At 37.1% G+C, this 18,204-nt stretch overlaps 2 protein-coding genes and 1 long non-coding RNA gene across 11 annotated transcripts in view; 1 reads left to right on the top strand and 2 right to left on the bottom strand.

Annotated features, from left to right (window-relative positions):
* Positions 1 to 373: 373 nt before the first annotated feature.
* Positions 374 to 3,023, top strand: LOC148128993 (uncharacterized). Its single transcript, XR_015745685.1, has 2 exons — positions 374 to 493; positions 2,848 to 3,023. It is a non-coding gene; the product is annotated as an uncharacterized LOC148128993 (long non-coding RNA).
* Positions 2,287 to 17,723, bottom strand: MREG (melanoregulin). Of its 2 annotated transcripts, none has more exons than XM_087945747.1 (6): positions 17,630 to 17,723; positions 11,761 to 11,851; positions 9,482 to 9,641; positions 7,268 to 7,358; positions 5,562 to 5,728; positions 2,287 to 2,908 (listed from the first exon to the last, which is right to left on the bottom strand). In XM_087945747.1, the coding sequence occupies exons 2-6, from the start codon at positions 11,835 to 11,837 to the stop codon at positions 2,678 to 2,680; spliced, it is 726 nt and encodes a 241-aa protein (XP_087801873.1). In that variant the 5' UTR covers positions 11,838 to 11,851; positions 17,630 to 17,723; the 3' UTR covers positions 2,287 to 2,677. The 2 variants fall into 2 exon arrangements, with proteins under 2 accessions (XP_087801873.1, XP_026535512.1); XM_026679727.2 differs by lacking the exon at positions 17,630 to 17,723 and adding an exon at positions 15,233 to 15,337.
* Positions 14,757 to 18,204, bottom strand: part of STARD3 (StAR related lipid transfer domain containing 3) — a 43,202-nt gene continuing 39,754 nt past the window's right edge. For all 8 annotated transcript variants that reach the window (XM_087945739.1, XM_087945734.1, XM_026679714.2 and 5 more), the window contains 2 exons: positions 17,630 to 17,723; positions 14,757 to 16,314 (listed from right to left, as the gene is read on the bottom strand). In XM_087945739.1, the coding sequence (XP_087801865.1) occupies positions 16,204 to 16,314; positions 17,630 to 17,723 (205 nt within the window). In that variant the 3' untranslated portion in view covers positions 14,757 to 16,203. The remainder of the gene's footprint in view (positions 16,315 to 17,629; positions 17,724 to 18,204) is intronic.

Below are 18,204 nucleotides of genomic sequence, written 5' to 3'. Positions count from 1 at the left end.
AGTATTCTAAATACTGTCTGAGAGAAGTGGAATTAAGTGGAAGTAGGCTGGCAAGTGTGAACTATATATTTTATTATTTATGAAAAGCGGAAGGTGAGGATATCATATGGAGCCCAGAAATCCTGTGTCTGGTTTCTGAACTTCATCAGGTATTACTATGCATAATGCCTTTTTTATTAATAAAAATGTACTTTTGAAAATATACATAATAGAAATGCATAGAAGCTAAGAGGAGACATGATAGCAGTTTTTCTACCTGCTTGAGGGGCTACCACAGACAGGAGGGGACCAAGCTATTTTCCAAAACACCTGAAGGCCAGACAAAGAACAATGGATTGAAACTGAACGAGGAGAGATTTAACCTGGAAATAAGGAGAACAATCAACCAATGGAACAGCTTGCATTCAGAAGTTGTGGGAGCTTCATCACTGGAAGCTTTCAAGAAGAGACTGGACTGCTATCTGTCAGAAATGATGTAGGGTCTCCTGTTTGGGTAGGGAGGTTGGACTTAGATAACCTACAATGTCCCTTCCAACTCTGTTAATCTTTGAATTTTAGCATATGTGAACAAATAATAAAGGCTAAATCACATAAGGCTGTTCCCATGAGGCTGTACAGTACTTCTAGCCTTAGCTTTTGTTTCATGACTAATTTTGAAAACACAGTAGTCATTTTTAAAGTTGGTGATAGAACTATAAAGTCAGATCCCTCTGGCTGAGGAAGTGCCATGATATGAAGATGCACAGAATGAAAACTGTAAGCTGCCACTAAAGTCAGTGGTTGGTTTCCTCTGTGATGGTTTGTTTAACAAAGCACATTTGTCCAGGCTTACATCTATGCTAAACTAGGTTGGGCAACACTTTCCAGGAAAGTTTTTGGATTTTTAGGAGATAGCCTCTTAAGAGTGCACTGTATGTCCACTCATACAGTGAGAGGAAAAGTCAAGTCAATTAGAATGCTGAGCTAGTGGATTCTGACTTGTTCAACAAACCATAGTAAATTAAATAATGGCTTAGCATGGTATCTGAAGCCATTCTTGCATGCAGATGAAATATTGTTGTGTTATACAAGAAAATCTAAGGTGGGCTTGTTGTGTTGGGTAAGAAGGGTGGGTGACGTGAGCGTTATATTTGGAGAGTTTTACATTTCTCATTCTCAACCTCTATCATGTGTAAGAAATAAGCACAAATGAAATGTAAACTGTGGTGGAATTTAGAGCTGAGTTGATGGGAAGGAAGCAGCTGAAAGAAGATCCTCCCTAAATCTTCACAGTGTTTATCTGTGGTTGTGTGGTGAGCGCTTTAGTCTGGCTAGATTTCTTTTCATAGACAAGCTGTAATAAACATACCACTCTGATCAGCTCCTTGTACCATTTCTTGCACCTGACATAAAATGACTCTGAGTCTTGTAGAGCAGTGGTCCCCAACCTTTTTGTACCAGGGACCGGTTTCAAGCAGAAAATTTTTGCAAGGACCGGGGGAGAGAAGGAGGGGGGCTTTTCCTGTCGCCGCAGCTATTCCGAAAGCCCGTTTCACCCCCACCCCCACCCCGCCCGCCCGCTTCAATCCACAGTGTCCCGTTCTGCCTGCCTGCCTGCCTGCCTTAGTTTCTGGTTGTTTGGGAGCAGCCGCTGAGAATAATAACTATTCGCTCTTTTACTCAGCCGAAGCTGTTCCGATTCAACCATTAACGAAGGCAGGCAGGCAGGCAGAACGGAGCACTGGGTTGAATCCAGCAGCGCGCGGGCGGGCGAGCGGGCGGGCGGGCGGACGGGGTGGGGAGAACGGGCGCTCGGCGACAGGAAAAGCCCCGCTTCTTTGAAGCAGTTTCTTCCTGTGCTGGTGGAGGAGCGAGAGAGACTGAGAGAGCTGACCCAGAGAGAAGGACAGGCTTGGTTGCTTCCTCCCTCCCCTTCTTTCATTTGTGTCCTTGATCCCTGATCCCAGCAGCATTCACCGAAGGAGAAGAAAGCCGCCATTTTTTTAAAAAAATTCTTTGCGGCCCGGTAGAGAGTGCTCCACGGCCCGGTGCCGGTCCATGCCCGGTGGTTGGGGACCCCTGTTGTAGAGCACAATGTAAAATAAGATATCAGATAACAATAGCAAAAGGCAGTGTAGAGACATTAAATTATAGAGAAAAGAAAGTTCTGCTTTATTATTTACCCCCAAATGTTTGCTACTTCCCACTTTTATCATTTAGAAGGGACAGTGACTTACTTATAGCATAAATTTCAAAGATTATTTTAGATTGTGCTGTAATAACAAAAAGAAAATGAGACATGGGAAATAAAGAAAGGTAATTTTATTCTATGAAAAATAACTTTTTAAAAGGTCCATAATGTTAGTTATATTACATTCCAAAAAGTCCATATAAGTTACCCAGATTGAATAATGGCATCAACGAGACTAAGAAGCACTCTAGCTGGGACACAGAATAACCAAAGTGAAATTTCAAGTCTTTAAAAGTTACTGTACATGATAAATTTAGTAATGGATTATTTGTACAGCTCTCATTGTCAGTGAATGGGGAGTTTTATTTTGTACTATGTGGATTCTAATTCTTATGATAACTGGTGGGATTTAAGAAATGAAGGTTGAGAATCCCTGCTCTAATCCTTTATGGATCCATACTAAATTATTTGAGTTGGCTTCTCTTCATGGTACTTTCCTCAGATTCTTCAATTTCCTCCTTTTGCCTCTCCAAAATGTGCATAGTCCTCATTTAATTCCTCCCCCTTTTCTACTTCAGCTTCTTTTTGAGTTTCATTATTTAATTGTACTAAGATGAGACTAGGAGTAGGTGGTCCTCCATTATTCCAAGACATGTTGTCTTCTTCTTCCTCTGCAGGATAAAAGTGTCGCGCGGCTGACAGAAAATCATCTCCCACATCAAGAAGAATAAGCCGGTCCTGAAATTCGGATATAAAAAAATGGAAGCACAGTGAAGGTGAAAAAAATACATCAAAAATATGATAAGAAATTACACAAAATCCCAATTAGCAGCAAATCATAGATTCCATCACATTTCCATCTTATAAAACTGTGTGGCATAGTAAATATGAGGAGGTAAAGATTTTGAAGTAGTTCTGGGGTGGCAGGTCTCCCAAAAGTTTCGTTAAACATAGTATTAGTTTGGATAAGTTTCATTAAACTTTTTAAAATTTGACTTCTTTAAATACTGTTCATGGTGATTCCTCCACATTTTTGGTGCAAATGGGGAAAAATGCTTAAAGGAATTCGTTAAAGGAATCTAGAACATTCAAAATCCTTCTTGGTGCAAGTCTAGGAAAATTAACATTTCAGAGGGATTGAAGAATTCCACTTAAATATCTCCTAAAGGAAGAGCATAAGCAAATTTTATTTGGTCATAAACAGAAGGTAATAACTTTTGATTTTTAACATGTGGTCTAGTTATCAGCAGAAGTTGAGCGAAGGATTGGAGTGATCGTATTATCACTTAATACAATAAAAACACAATGACAAACAAACAATAATAAAATTAGTTTAATTAAGGTGATTTTTCACTGACATAAAAATGTACTATTACATTATTTGCAAAGACTGTAATGACATATCCACATTTTTTTAGAAAAGAGAGGCTACTGTAATGAAATGGAGCAGAAAAGGTTATTTTCCTCCCTTTCTGGAGGCCCACATTCAGGCCTCACATGGCAGATACCTTCTCAATGAATTGTCTAGGGAAAACCAGAAACGTATGGAAGCCAAAGAGGCTTTGGAGAGTTTTTAAGAAAATTCTCTGGGCTTTTACTTTAATCAGCCACAATCCTATTTCTAGCAACTTCCAATTCCCTCCCTATATGGCTTGTTAGGAACCATGACAAGTATTCCATTAGCATTGTTGGAAAAGGAAGGATTTATCCTAGTTACCAAATAATGCTCACTTCCTGCTGCTAGATGGCAACAAAGAGATCTAGAAAAATCCAAACTCTGTCATCCATAGTTTTGAAGCATGGGTTTGGTGGCCTAAGCCCAGGGATGCCTATGGAAAGGCTGCATCAAAAAGGTCAAGATGGAAGGCCTTATTGTCAAACGCCTGCCCTTTTTATGTCAGTTGCTGTAAGGATATATGGAAACAATCCTGAGATACAGAAAGGAGAGCTATAGATTGCACAACTGGTGGATGTAAAAGCTGTATCAACCCCATAGAAGGTGAGAGGGTGTGGAAATGTTTCAGAAGGAACCATTCCTAGTTTTCTGGAAAGTAAAAGGAAAGGAGAGAAAAGGACTTTCAGACTTGCCTGATTCTGTTAACGTAACCTTACAATCGGTCTGATCTAAGTATAGTACATAAAATTATCTACTGCAATGTCCTACCTGTCAATGAATACTTCAGCTTCAACCACAACAATACAAGAGCACACAATAGATACAAATGAAAGGTAAACTGCACCAAACTTGATTGCAGGAAATATGACTTCAGCAACAGAGTGGTCAAAGTCTGGAATACTCTACCTGACTCTGTGGTTTCTTCACCAAACCCCAAAAACTTTAACTTTAGACTGTCTACTATTGACCTCACCCCTTTCCTAAGAGGTCTGTAGGGGGCGTGCATAAGCGCACCAACGTGCCTACTGTCGCTGTCCTATTGTTTCTTTTTTTATTTGTATCCATTTCATGTATTCATAACCATATTTATACTTATACCTGTTATTTAATACTTGCTTGACAAATAATAAAACAAAACAAAACAATAAAATAAAATAAAATAAAATAACGACAGAGTTAGTACCCCTTGGGCTTCCTGTCAGAATGGCCTTGCAGGCTAACAGTTGCACAGGCAATGTATATTAAAAAAAGAAAAAGGCACAGGGCTTCAGTTATAAGTCCCGGCCACCATTTTGCTTTCTTTGACTTTTGCAGAAACATCACTGCTTATCCCAGCCTCCCAAGAGCAGGACAATGGCAGCTGCAAGTAGAATTCCTCTCAATCCCGCCACCCGATGTTTGTCTCTTTCTTCCTTTTAATATCCTCATTGCTTTCTTTTTCTATCAAAAAGGGTACCTAAACTTGGACCTTGAGATTTCTCTTGTTATATTTTGCAATAATCTTTTATAAATACATAATGTAACATAATGTAACATAACAGCATAAAACATAATATACATAACATATATTTGTGTTCCACAAATAATGATTTCAGTTAGGTTTCTGATAGCTTAAGGATTAAATCTTACTGCTATTCATATGACCTTCTTGGGGATGAGAGAATACTGCAGTAACAACTCTTGTTAAAGTTGCCCCAATGTCTTCTAAATTTATTCACTTTAAAATGGATTGCTTTTGCCTCAGCCCGCCTTTCAAAATATTTTTTTCCAGGCCATGAACCACAAAGTACATTAGAAGGAATCAATTTACATTGGCTCTACATTAGGTTAACCATTGTGGGAAGACCTATATCAAGTTCCAATTAATTAGGAGAGATGCAGCTGCTGTTCTCACCCTCCAAAATAGTTTCTGTGATGCTGTGAGTAATATCCAGGGCTGCTTCTGACATGGCACTGTCTAGACAGTGTATTCTCTACAATTTCACCCCTACTCACCAGGACAAAGAGATATCTCTCTGGTGGACCACCATGGTGATGACCAAAAATTGATGTCTGTTCAGCCAGGGTAGTGTGGAGTCTGCGGGCCTCTTGAGGATTGTGGAGAGATTCATAAGGAGTACAGGAAGTTACAGTGAGTAGGCCATCTGCTTCAGCTTTGAATCCTGTATTGAGAAAATATCATTAACCCTCATATTTCATTCACAGCTATTCAGTAAATGATCTTCTATTGTATTTATATGCACTGCCAGAGAATTCAACATGAAAATGCACCTTCAAACAAGTATACAAAGTTATTTCACTAAATTTCAGATTGCAATTTAGTCATTCTTGAACATATAAAAAGCTTTTATTTGACACCAAGGGATCCTCTATAATCAATATGCTACAAAAGAAAAGGCTTTGTACAACGTAATCATCATCTAACTTTACTACTATAAAACAGTAAAGGGGCACCAATCAGAGCATCAATTACACACAAAAAATGATGTCTGCCATCCTCCATTTGTATTAAGATCAAAAACAGTTTTCAGTGCCTTTCCTGAATCCAGGGACATGGAAGAAGGGGAATGACATTTGTGGTTGAAAAGGTCCAAAAAATCTCTACCTTAAATTTTCAGTGCCACGTTGCTCAGGGAAAGTATAAGCAAAAAGCACTAATAGAAAGTGTTTAGACTAGGATAGTCCTGTGTAGCTGAAATTTTTACAATTCCATCTTCCACTTGTACCCAAGTCTTACAGAACCCAAGAATGAAGCTACTGAAGCATGGATCCCCCTAAATTCAATGGGAGAGCCAATTTTATGTAGCGGTATCAGGAAACAAAAGCATCAGGAAACTATGAGTTCTAGTCCAGTCTTAAGCCTGAAACCAGCTGGTTGACTTTGGGCCAGTCACTTCTTTCAGCCATAGGAAGAAGACAATGGCAAACCATTTACGAAAGACATTGCTAAGAAGACTGAAGAGACTAGTTCAGGCAGTTGCTAGGAGCCAAGCCTGATTTCAAGATAGACACAGATACAAGCCAATGGAGGGAAATTCTACAGTAATTTCTGGTCAGGCAGCCCAAATTTAGCATAAGCTTAAACCTTGAGAGGCAGGGGAATTCCCTCCCCCCCCAGGCTTAACTACTAGCTTAATCATTGTTCTTTAGATCAATTTAAACACACACAGAGACAAAGAGAACGAGATAGGCAGAAAGATAGACAGATAAAGTTTACTTAAAGATTGCCACTTTTATATCACTTACATTTCTGTCTCTTGATCAGGGATTCCAAGATTTTTTTTAACTAACAGATTTTGTGGTCTGGAATAATTTGAAATTTCCTGTTTCAATTATCAAAGCCTACTAAACCTTGCAATACTGTATAATAAGGAAAAATTCCATATAGTCTATTTAATTCTCTATTTTTTTTAATAACAACTTTTGTGGGATGAAAGCCCTTCAAATAGCCAAAATACATAGAAGCCTTCTTTCCATAGATTTTTTTTTTTATTTGTCAGAAAAATCAACCTTTATCTTATTCTTACTGGGTATTTTATATTTAAATCTGAAACAACAATCTGAAACAACAGAAACAGTATCTGAGGTCCTGCCTATAATTTTTAAATTTTCCTTTAGAATAAAAAAGTATACAATAGTTAAATAAATTAACTTGAGACATAGCTCTAACCAGAAAAAATGTTCACTATCAGGACACTTACCTAAGACTTCCAAGATATGCTTCCACCGATCCTTTACCTTTTGACGGATCTGTCGGTGGGCAATGATGTCAAAGCTCAAACGTCGGTAACCCTTTATCAGAATAAGGAGAACAGAAAAGAAAAAAGAATTCCTAAACTATACAGACCAGTAAAATACAAGCTCTTATAGGGGGCATATTTAAGGGCTGTGACTTCAATTAACCCTTATACTTATTTGTATAGGAAAAAAGAGCAAATGATTGATATGAAAAGTAATAATACTTTTACTTCTAATCCACCCAATAATTGAAATTTTCTGGATTAACCACAATTGTTAGACCTACTCTTTAAAGAAGAGTAACCAAAATACAATCAAATGATTATTATATGCCATCAACTCATTGCTGATTCTTAGTGACTACATAGATTTTCTCCATGATGATCTGTCCCTCACCTTGTCTTTCAGGTCTTCCAATAGCACCACTATTATTGAGTCGATTCACCTTGGTGCCCATCATCCTTTTCTTTACTTTCCTTCCACATAATGCAAAGAACCTGTTCCCTGTAGCTACCCACTTTGCTCCACTTGTTGGAGACCTCCACTTGCTGGAGAAGTGCCTCCAAAGATGACAAAAGCAACCATACTGAAACATAGCGCATTTCTTGAGATACTCTGCTCCTAATCTATGCAGGGTTTCAATACTGAAATCTTGAACCAGGAGGCCCAGAAAGAGAATGGGAGTTAAACAATGAATCCAGACATCATTATCCCTTTCTGATGATGTTTTGATTATTAGATTTTTCCATCCTTCTTCCATCCACCTGATATTGCTAGTAGCAATGAAAGTCATCAAGTACCAAGTCCACGGGAAAGTCATAAAGATAAAGATGTTAGCCACAACCATATAACACATAACACATGTGTGATGACCCAGGGCGTGGCACAAAAGCAACAAAGTCACAAAAGTAGGTAAAATCCCTTTAATAGCTCCAACTTGGTCCCCAATGTCCAGTTATCATTGGCTGGAGAAAAAACTCTCCCAAGAACAGTTTTTAAAGGGAAGAAATTCAGTCCGAACCCGAAGTACATATACATTATAAATAAAAACCAACACACACCACGCTGCAGCAATTAACGAGACAGGGCAGGATAAGGAATAGCAGACTTCAAAAGATAAACACACACCATTGGGAGGACGCCAGAACCCAGATAAGACTTGACAAACCAAAATAATTCATGCTTTGCTTCCAGCATGTTACTGTGCGCAAACACCCTTTTAAAATCCTGTTTTCCCAACAGCAGCTAATGAAGGGAATCATGGCCCTTTCCTCCCCCATAACCTACGTAACTTGTGTTGCTCCCTTCTCCATTCCTCCCTGCGTGCCCTAGGATGAAGAGGGGGTGGCCCTGGGTCTTCCTTTGAATGCCCAGCCAGACTGTGTCCTTCCCCAGTTTCTTCCACAGCCACCAGAGCCACAACCCCACTCCCTGTCAGCTGCTTGACCTCTCCCTTGGAATCAGATTCCAACAGGGGCATGACAACATGTAAAGTGGGCTTTGATTACATGTCTGTGGGTCAACATCTTTCTTTCACACACCCACACTTTCTGCCAGACACCTCTGCAATGAGACTTCCATACTCCAGATCTGTCTGGACCATTTTAGAATGTAATGCATCTGGAGCTTAGTTTATTATTTTTATATTCTACTTTAGGAGAAAATACTTGTCTGTTTAGGTAAAGTTACAGTTCTCAGGTGAAATCAAGGCCAATTTGGTAGAAAAAAATTAGCACCACTTCCACTCTCCCTTGTAGCATTGTACAGCATAGTGTTATTTAGCTACAGTTTCAGAGCTCTGAGGATGATGAGTACGGTAATTAAAATCACATTTCTAATTTTTATGAGCTCTAGAAGTCATGGACAAAACAGTTCATGGAATGATAACACAGCAAACCCAGCCGTAACTAGATGTAGCCACAAGCATTTTCAGAATGATCTTAAAAAGTCCAATTTATGCTTTTATTTTTACCTTTTTTTTTCTTGGCTCAAGGCAGCAATAGCATTTTTGTTTATGAGCATTCTTGACACACACTTCACCACTTTCACACAGAGAACACAACACGAGAAACTATTCACTATGTCTGCCAATATATCAAGCTACATGTGGTTGAATTCCACACCATTAAATTCAACTCCATATGAAAGAAAGAGCTCCAACTGTGTGGGCCACTTACCTCTGACCCACGACACATTTTTGATCTTTTCTCTAGAAGCTTGTGAAGCTCATGATCATCCCCCCGCTCCACATGAGCAGAGTCTGCTGGTTCATTCCACAAGTTAGCTGCCTCTGATTGCCGCCATTTCTGTAACTTATTGAAATACTGAAAGGTGTCACTGCAATAGAAAATGGAAAAGATTCAAGGTTTTGTTTTAGAGGGAAGTGTAAGGGGAATCCATAGCATGTAATGGAGTTATTGAAACTAGCCTAGCCTAGTCTTTTCCATGGTGTATCATTTATCTCACCCAAAATATTTAAAGGCTATAGACCTTGCACAGACTTTTTCAGGAGACTGAGGGCTTTGTATATTCAGATATATTCAAAGCTATGTCTGGGAATTGGATCTCAGACATGGCTGCTGAATTGGGACTCATAAACTCTGTGGCTTCACATTTTCTAGTGGATCCATCACCATTGCTCTGGAGCAGTATTTTACACCTTGGCAACTATGGAATCCCAGGATTCCTCAGCCAGGCAACACGTTTGAAAACAGACAAGGAGAGAACTTGAGATTGCCCACACGTGCTCCAAATAGCTGCTCCTCACAAGGAGACCGCAAAACAACTGCCTCTACTTGTTTTAGAGCCCTGGAAGAAGAAGCTTGCTCAAACAATGGTTGGCACCTTCAAAAGGATGCAGGGCTCATATACTTCCTTTTCTAATAATTTTTTAACATTGCTTGTTAACTATTTTTCAGCTATCAGGAAGCTTTGGATCAACAAATCTGAAAAGATTGGATGAGTTTCCTTTAATTGTTAGTGAAAGAAGTTTAAATACAACTTTTATTTTTTTATTTCAGAATAAACATCAAAAGGATAATTAGAACTTAGATTTTGGAATGCTACAAACAAACTTTAAAATTTTGGAATTAGTAATTTACTATTGCATCAGAATGCTTCCCATTGGAAAATGTTTTGGTAACACAGTAGGCTAACCGGAAGGAGGGAGCGCATTCCAAGGAGGGGTGCGAGATAAGAGCAAACATGGCCCAAAACTGGGTTATGGGAAGAGGATAAGATTTAGGATAACCATTTCCTAAAATCTCCAGGATACATCCATTAGGTTAGGGTAGTATAAGATTAGTCTGTCAAGATTGAATATGTAATCAAATAAAGAAAAATTTGGCTGGATTGTGTAACATTGTTCTTTGGCTAAGCGTGACATCTTGTTTTGAATTCTTTAAAAAAATAAAGATTGAATAGGACTTTGAAGGTTAGACACTAGAGGTAACTAGAAGGAATTATGATTACAATTAAAGGAGAACACTTAGAGTCAACTTGCAAATACAGAATGAAGCAAAATATTTTGACATTGGACATGCCACCATAATGAAATTAATTTCAAGAGATTAAGATATCAGATCCTGTTGAAAACAGGAACAGGAGAAAACTGCCTTGAAGCTAAGTAAAAGCACTCACAGATGCTGTCCTATTTATACTAATAACAAGCCATTACTTTATGCAGCCCAAACAGCAGCATTTAAACCTAAAGAGATAGCTTCAGAAGAGATAAATAAACATCCCCAAGGCTGCAGAAATATTGCTTTTATTTATTAAACAAACGTATATAGTAGCCCATCTCCCAAAGGAACTCTGGGAAGCAAACAAAATAAAAATATAATAACATTAAAAATCATTCAATGCGATAAACCGTGCTGAGGTCTGTTAAAAACTTCCATCCATCCATCATCCATCAGCGGTCAAATCCTATCAAATCCTGGCCCTTAGTGCCTGGAGGAAAAGAACAGATCTTCATCATTTTCCTGAAGGCCAAAAGGGTCGGGGCCATTCCATAAGGTAGGCACCATAACACACAAAGCATGCTTCTGAGGATCAGTAGGTGACACTGCTTCATAAATGTACTCAGAGCATGTCCAACCCTGCCAAATTTACAGGCAGAAACCATTGGAAGGAGGTAGTCCCACAAGTAATCTGGCCCCATGCAAGTACAGGACATTTTTGTCCCTTGCTAAAAGCATAGAAAAATATAGGGATGGGATCAGCCTAATGAGAAAATAACATGTTGAATACAAAAAGTTGTCCTTCGGTTGGAATTAGATGAGACACAGAAAACAAGGGGAACAAGGAACAGAACGGACAATGCTAGAAAACTGGAGATGGATCTAAATATTCCACTTTCCAGCATTTACTTTCAAAGCAAAAGATTTGCAAATTTGTACTATTGCAATCATATTTATGGAACCTTGAGATAATTGTGAAATGCTAAAATACATACCCAGTGATCAACGAATTCTTCTCCAATTCATCTTCATTGTGGTAACAGCAACAACACACTTGGCCCAAGAAATCCATGTCACTTGCAAAAGCTGCAGATTATAAAATATGCCTATAACTAGTATATCAGAGTATATGATAGGGATAACAGAAATTGCAAAAAAAAAAAAAAAAAAAGGCAAAGAAGTTTATATTTCTTTTTAAATACTGCCTGACAGTCATAAGCAGAGATCATGTGAAATGTTTCCTCCAATCTTCCATAGCTTAAGGCGTTTGAACAAAACATGCAAAATTCAACATAATATATTGTGGTCTTGGCATCTGGCATTTATATGGGAAGAAGAGTACGTTCATTTTTATTATCTTCCTCAAGACTTATTAAAGCCATATTAAATAATGAAGTGCTTCTAGGAAACAGTAAGTCACTTATCTAACCTGGTTGTAGCCCCTGACTTGATTCCCTTAATTTTTTTAAAATGGAAGAGTTGCCACGAACCTCACTTAAACTCCATGGATATAATTAGAAAATAAAAATACAAGGAGGCTGTACATCCATGCTTGTCAGGAAATGTACCTCACCATACAAAAGGTAAACTAGGATGGTAAACAGTGAGTAATTACCTTATTAATTTGACTTTTAGAACATGGGTTTTTAAATGAATCGTCATTCCACAAATTGGTGGCCAGTTTCTGACAGTGTTCTTGACACTCAAAATTACTGATGTCCCCAAAGACTTCTGGATCAAAGAATTAGCCTAGTTGTGAGATATCTTGTAATTTTTTAAAGACAAAATACCCAGTATACCCAAGACGACTGACTAATGGATGGGACTCATTTCACAACCATGATATATGATTGGTATGAGACTGTAATCCTGGCCTACCAAAACAAAAGTGAACATCATTTCTGAGATCAAACACTGTGTTTGGTATCAATGCTTGGTTTCAGTGGGGGTTTTGTGCCAAGCAAGAATGCCTAAGCTAGAGAATTTTCTGCCTTGATAGCTTTGTCTCAAGTTTTTTAAAAATGGCTTTTCCCAGTTTGGCTCCTTTCAGATGGGATCTTCCAGTCCTGGCCACTTCATATTGACCTACAGGCACCAAGACATCTGGAGCTCAGGTTGCAATAAAAGTTATCTAGCTTCAATAACAAAATGAGGGTGAATCACATTCCTTCAGCTAAAATTTAACATCCTCAGAAGCGCAAGAAACCACTTTTTTTCAAGCGATCTTTGATTATATCTTTGTGATATCACCACAAATACAGGTTGACAGGACAAAATGTCAGTTAAATTCCTGTATTGGTTTGGGATATTTTTCTCTTTGTTCTAGGCTATAGCTTATGGTTTATATACAAAGCACCAGCAATACACTTTAGATTTTAGAATTTTAGTTTCATATGATTGGATTGTTACAATGCTGCATTCCTATAGCTCAGAAAATAGGAATTTATAAGAGTCGGAATGAATGAATGAAACTTCTAATTTCAATTTTAATTGCAGTCAATATTTCAGAGTAATTTTAATAGTTGTAAACTTTGATTTAATAAGACTACTTTGGGAGTCAGAACACTTATTTGCCCTAGGATTGTTTTATTATCTGTATTTTATTACTTTTAAACAAGAAAATAAAAACTAACAGAGACTAATACAATATAAAAAAAGGAAAAAAAGAAAAAGGATGTAAGTGGCTTCTGATAGTCTTCACAATAGTTTTAAGTACCAATATATTTTAACCTCTATTGTTAAAGTTACATCATACTATTATTCTTTCTATAATCTATCCAGTCGAATCATCAACCCATAAATTGCAAGTTCATTTATGTGCAAAAAGTTCATTAAAGGCTTCCAGTCACCATTAAATTTTGATGTTTTTTTCTCTAATTGAATAAATCAATGTATCCATTTCAGCAAAATGTAGCAAATTCAGCTTCAACAACCATTGCTCATAGTGGTTGGTGTTGAATCTTTCTATCTGTGCATATAATAATCTAGCTGCAGTAATCATATATTGAAATAATCTTCCATAGCTTCTTTTCTGTTTAGCCACCAAATGGAAAAGCACTGGCTTCACTGGAATGTTATTAATAGGATTCTTGTTAAGATGTTACTAGGATATTTCTTAATAAGCAGCTGTTCTTGTAGGTTACAATCCCAACATATTAAAATGTTTCTCATTTCAAGAGCTATGGTTACTTTGAGTACTAAGGCAGAAAACCTCACATGCATTTTTCTTCCTATTTGTTGGACAATTGCCAACAAAATTACTCATTGTCCCTTTCATGATAGCCAGATCAGCTTATATAGATAGCTCCATTGGTTTTCTCCATTCTTTGAATTAATTTCAATTCCTACTTCTGTAGGTTCATACTAAAATCTCAGGCAATTCTGTCTTTTAACCAGCCAGCATCCAGCTTAAACAAAAATTCTTGCTCACAGAAGCGGCTTGTTTGCAGCATAGAACTTTAAACTGCATTCCTAAGGAAATTCTGAATTTGGACGTCATATTGTTAAGTAGCTGGCAAGCTCTATTATGTTTAGCAAACAGTTTTCATGTATAAGCCACAAAGTGAGATATCAAAATATGTAACTGGTCTTAATTGAGCTAATAACCACATTAATCTACATCTAAAAGGCTAATAATTTATTAAACCATAGTTCTGTGGCCTGTATTTTACACATTAGATCATTTTGTGTTTTTTTCAAGGTACCACAAGGGCCTTTGTTGTTTCTTTCTCATAAGATTATTTAAATGCAATAAATAAAGAAAATCTCAGATATGCTTATGCAGGATAAGTTATAACGGAACAGGTGTGTATTTATGAGAAAGCAGGTTTTGGGTCATGTTTTATATATATAAAACCCCCCACTAATTGCATAACACAGAAAAACAAAAAAATATTTAAAACAATGACAACAAAGATTAATTTAGATTAGATTAGCAAAGTTGAACGTAAAAAGATACATCAGGCTTAAAGAAGTACACATTGAGACAGTAAAGTTTTTATTATTACTTTATTTGATTAATTCTCAAATATTTGAAGCAAAGGCATGTTTTTTAATTGAAGTGGCTTTTTAAATGAGGTGTAAAGGCAAAGAAATCTGTTAGGTTAACAAAGAAGTACAAGCCACTTCCCAATGATATCCAGAATGTGTAAAAGTAACTGAAGGCATTTAAATAAGATTGCTAATCCTTTGAAATGAGAATATATTCACATATTGCATGATGGTGCAGGTTATTTAAAAAAAAAATCAAGAAAAATATTTTGAAGCAGCTTCTTGTTTATGACTTTCCTTATTCCCAGAGATGGTAGGCAGTAAGATTTCACTTCAATAGTGATAGGCAAGATATATATAAGACAGATGGAACTGTTAGTCCGGTTCATATCCTAAAGCCTTTTCAGGACCTGAATTTATTAAGGAATCATCTTGAAAATAAATGTTAGGATAAGAAGATGGACCACAAGTATCCACTTTAAGGAAGCACAATCCTCATGGTCTGGTGATAACTCTTGTCTTTGCTTTAAGAAGGTCCATTCATTATTATGGCAAATCCGGCACATGCCTCATGATGTTGTCAGCCGAACAAAGCTGAATATAATACCTTAATTAGTAAGTCCTTCAGCCTACTCATTACAGGATGGAATATCATAATCAAACTATGAAATGTCAGCCACTGTAGAAGGTTCAGTTCTGCAGACAGAGATGGGGCCTTCTTCACATTCTCGGAAAGAAGAAATTAAAAAAATATCATGATAGAACTAGAACAGCAGCTCAGAAAGACCAATTTGAAGCATAATTCTAATCCATGTATTCAATGGAGATAGTGGGAATTTCATTTCCTGAAACCATCACTTCAAGGACACATAGTCAAATGATGGTCACACTTTTGGGCAATTCAGTCCTCTGACTTGAAGGGATACATCATTGTTTAAGAAAATGGAGGGTCCAGAATTAATACAACAGTGATTAGAAAATTATCTGGCTTATTCTGCAGCACTCCAATGACTTCATATGCAGGATTACCTGATGGTACTCTTCACATTTGGATGTGTTTATGAGTTTATATTAGTCAGAAATAGTATGACCATGTCAAGGGAGAAAAGAGGGACAGATAGAAGTATTAGGGATTAAGCCACAGGACTTTGTGATTACGTTTATGAATTAATTTGGCACAACAACTGCAATGTTAACTTTGATCATTGGCAAGAGATCTCAAAGATTTTGCCCTAATTTTTCTCTTCAATATGTTCTGTTTTGAACCATCAACCATCTTATCTCCTCTTCCTGAGTCTATTCATTGACATCACTGGCCACAGGCTCATTTTTCATTTTTATCCTGAATGACAGCTAAATATTTTTTTTCAACTAGTAGGAAGAAGTATCCACTTCTTTGGGCCTTGATAGGTTCACAGAACATTCAAAAGGCAATGTTAAACCAAGTTTTAAGAATTAGATCTTGATGTGATATCCATAATTCTTTTACGCAGGTGGAACATAAATTCTGTCATGGTGGCACTCAAGCTTTGGTTAATTAGATATCGGGGAAGCCGACCCTATAGGACAAAACAAGCAAATCAAAACATATCAATTTAATGTTTATATATTCTAATGCTTATTGGTCTTGTCTAATCTAGTCAAATTATCAAATATTTGGTACATAATTATAAATATTTGGCCTCTTAAGATAGAGCAAGATCTTTCCCAGTTCTGCCATCCATCTTCAGTTTTACCTGAGACATTACTGAGTAAATGAGGTTAACCACAAACTATGGTTATTCTCTCTTTTTAAAATGAACAAAACAAAGAATCCAGGAACTTACTTTGTACAACTATGTCTATCTAGTTCAATTTCATCTACACTAACTTCAAGCAGAACTTCAATATTTCTGGCAACTTTTTTTGTCAAGTATATTTAGAAATGAAATCTACAACATTTGGCATACAAAGCATAGTTTCCCATCACAATATAGTTCCATTTCTAACCATAAGATTATAATAATGTAAGCACTGTGATGGGGAGATTGCAGAATTGAGCTATTATTGGGTTCACTTAAACAAATAATAGCTTGTTTATTAGAGAGGCCATAGATTAACACCACCAATTTCTCCCATGATTCTCTAAAAGGGAAACTGCAGCAACAGTAACTGGAACTAAACAAAACTAACCTGGGAACTAAAAACTTCCATTGCAGGAAACTGAATCCAAGCCATATAGATAACTTTATATTTTATATAGACTTTGTAATCAAAGTACTTTATGGATATCATAAAATATCTACATTGTAGATTAGAATAGCACTTAGCAATAGCGCTTAGATTTATATATTGCTTCATAATGCTATACAGCCCACTCTAAGCTCTTTACAGAGTCAGCCTATTGCCCCCAACAATCTGGGTTCTCATTTTACCCACCTCGGAAGGATGGAAGGCTGAGTCAACCTTGAGCCGGTGAGAATCAAACTCTTGGCAGTGAACTGAATTAGCCTGCAATACTGCATTCTAACCACTGCACCACCATGGCTCCTAGACTCATATTACCAATTAGAATGAAAATATCAGTGGGACATCATTTTGCAAAATACCTGAGAATTGAATTACTCTGTGATATTTATACATTACTGAGTCTCCTAGGAACTGCAGGAAGTAAAGTATGTATTACAAGAATTTGGGAATTTGAGAATTTGGTTGTTATACAATCCATGTAACATTCTGTTCGGTATATCCCACAAACACCAAGGAGCCAAAGACAATGCAATAGTAGTCAGCCAGTTGTGTTGAAAAATATTAGAGTACAGTAAAGCACAATGGACCAATTTACAATTATAACCTGCATTAAATCAAGACCTAGAAAGATAAAATATGCTTTACCTTAAGGTCCGTATTGAGTATCCAGAACAAGGTACAAAGATTTGGATTGGTGGGACATTTTAGGGCAACAAAACCTCCTGGGCCATTCTCTGCTCTGAGAAAAGCCAAAAGCATAAATAATGTTGGAGATATACTGACAGAGCAGAAAAAAATAAGATAAAATTTAGTTTAATGGCAGACCAATCTTTGAACAGAAAGGTTCAAGGCAATGTACATTTACATTATGAAAACAAATTAGGCCTTATCACTATCATTATACCCTTTTGATTTTAATGATGCCCTTTTAGAATCATTAATTGATTTAGTTCAGCTGCAATCCCACCTCCAGCTACTTAAAACTAGTACAAATAAGCTTCTGGCTTAAGAGTTACCTTACAAACATTCCATCAATGGAGTGCTAAAGAGGGCATCAACCACTTTGAAAACGGGACACTCAAACTACTTCAGATGGGAAGGCAGCTGTCAGTGATACTGGGTCCAGGCCATACTATTGAAGATTTTGCAAATTTATTGATTTCTTTTGAAAGATTTCTGCATTTCATGGGAAATTAGTTATGAGCAAGCCACCAACCACA

This window comes from Notechis scutatus, chromosome Z (genome assembly GCF_049901735.1).
Source record: "Notechis scutatus isolate UNSWTSFEM ecotype Mainland chromosome Z, rNotScu1.2, whole genome shotgun sequence".
Lineage (NCBI taxonomy): Eukaryota > Metazoa > Chordata > Lepidosauria > Squamata > Elapidae > Notechis > Notechis scutatus.
The sequence above is the reverse complement of the archived record's forward strand: the minus strand, read 5'-3'. Positions and strand labels throughout refer to the sequence as shown.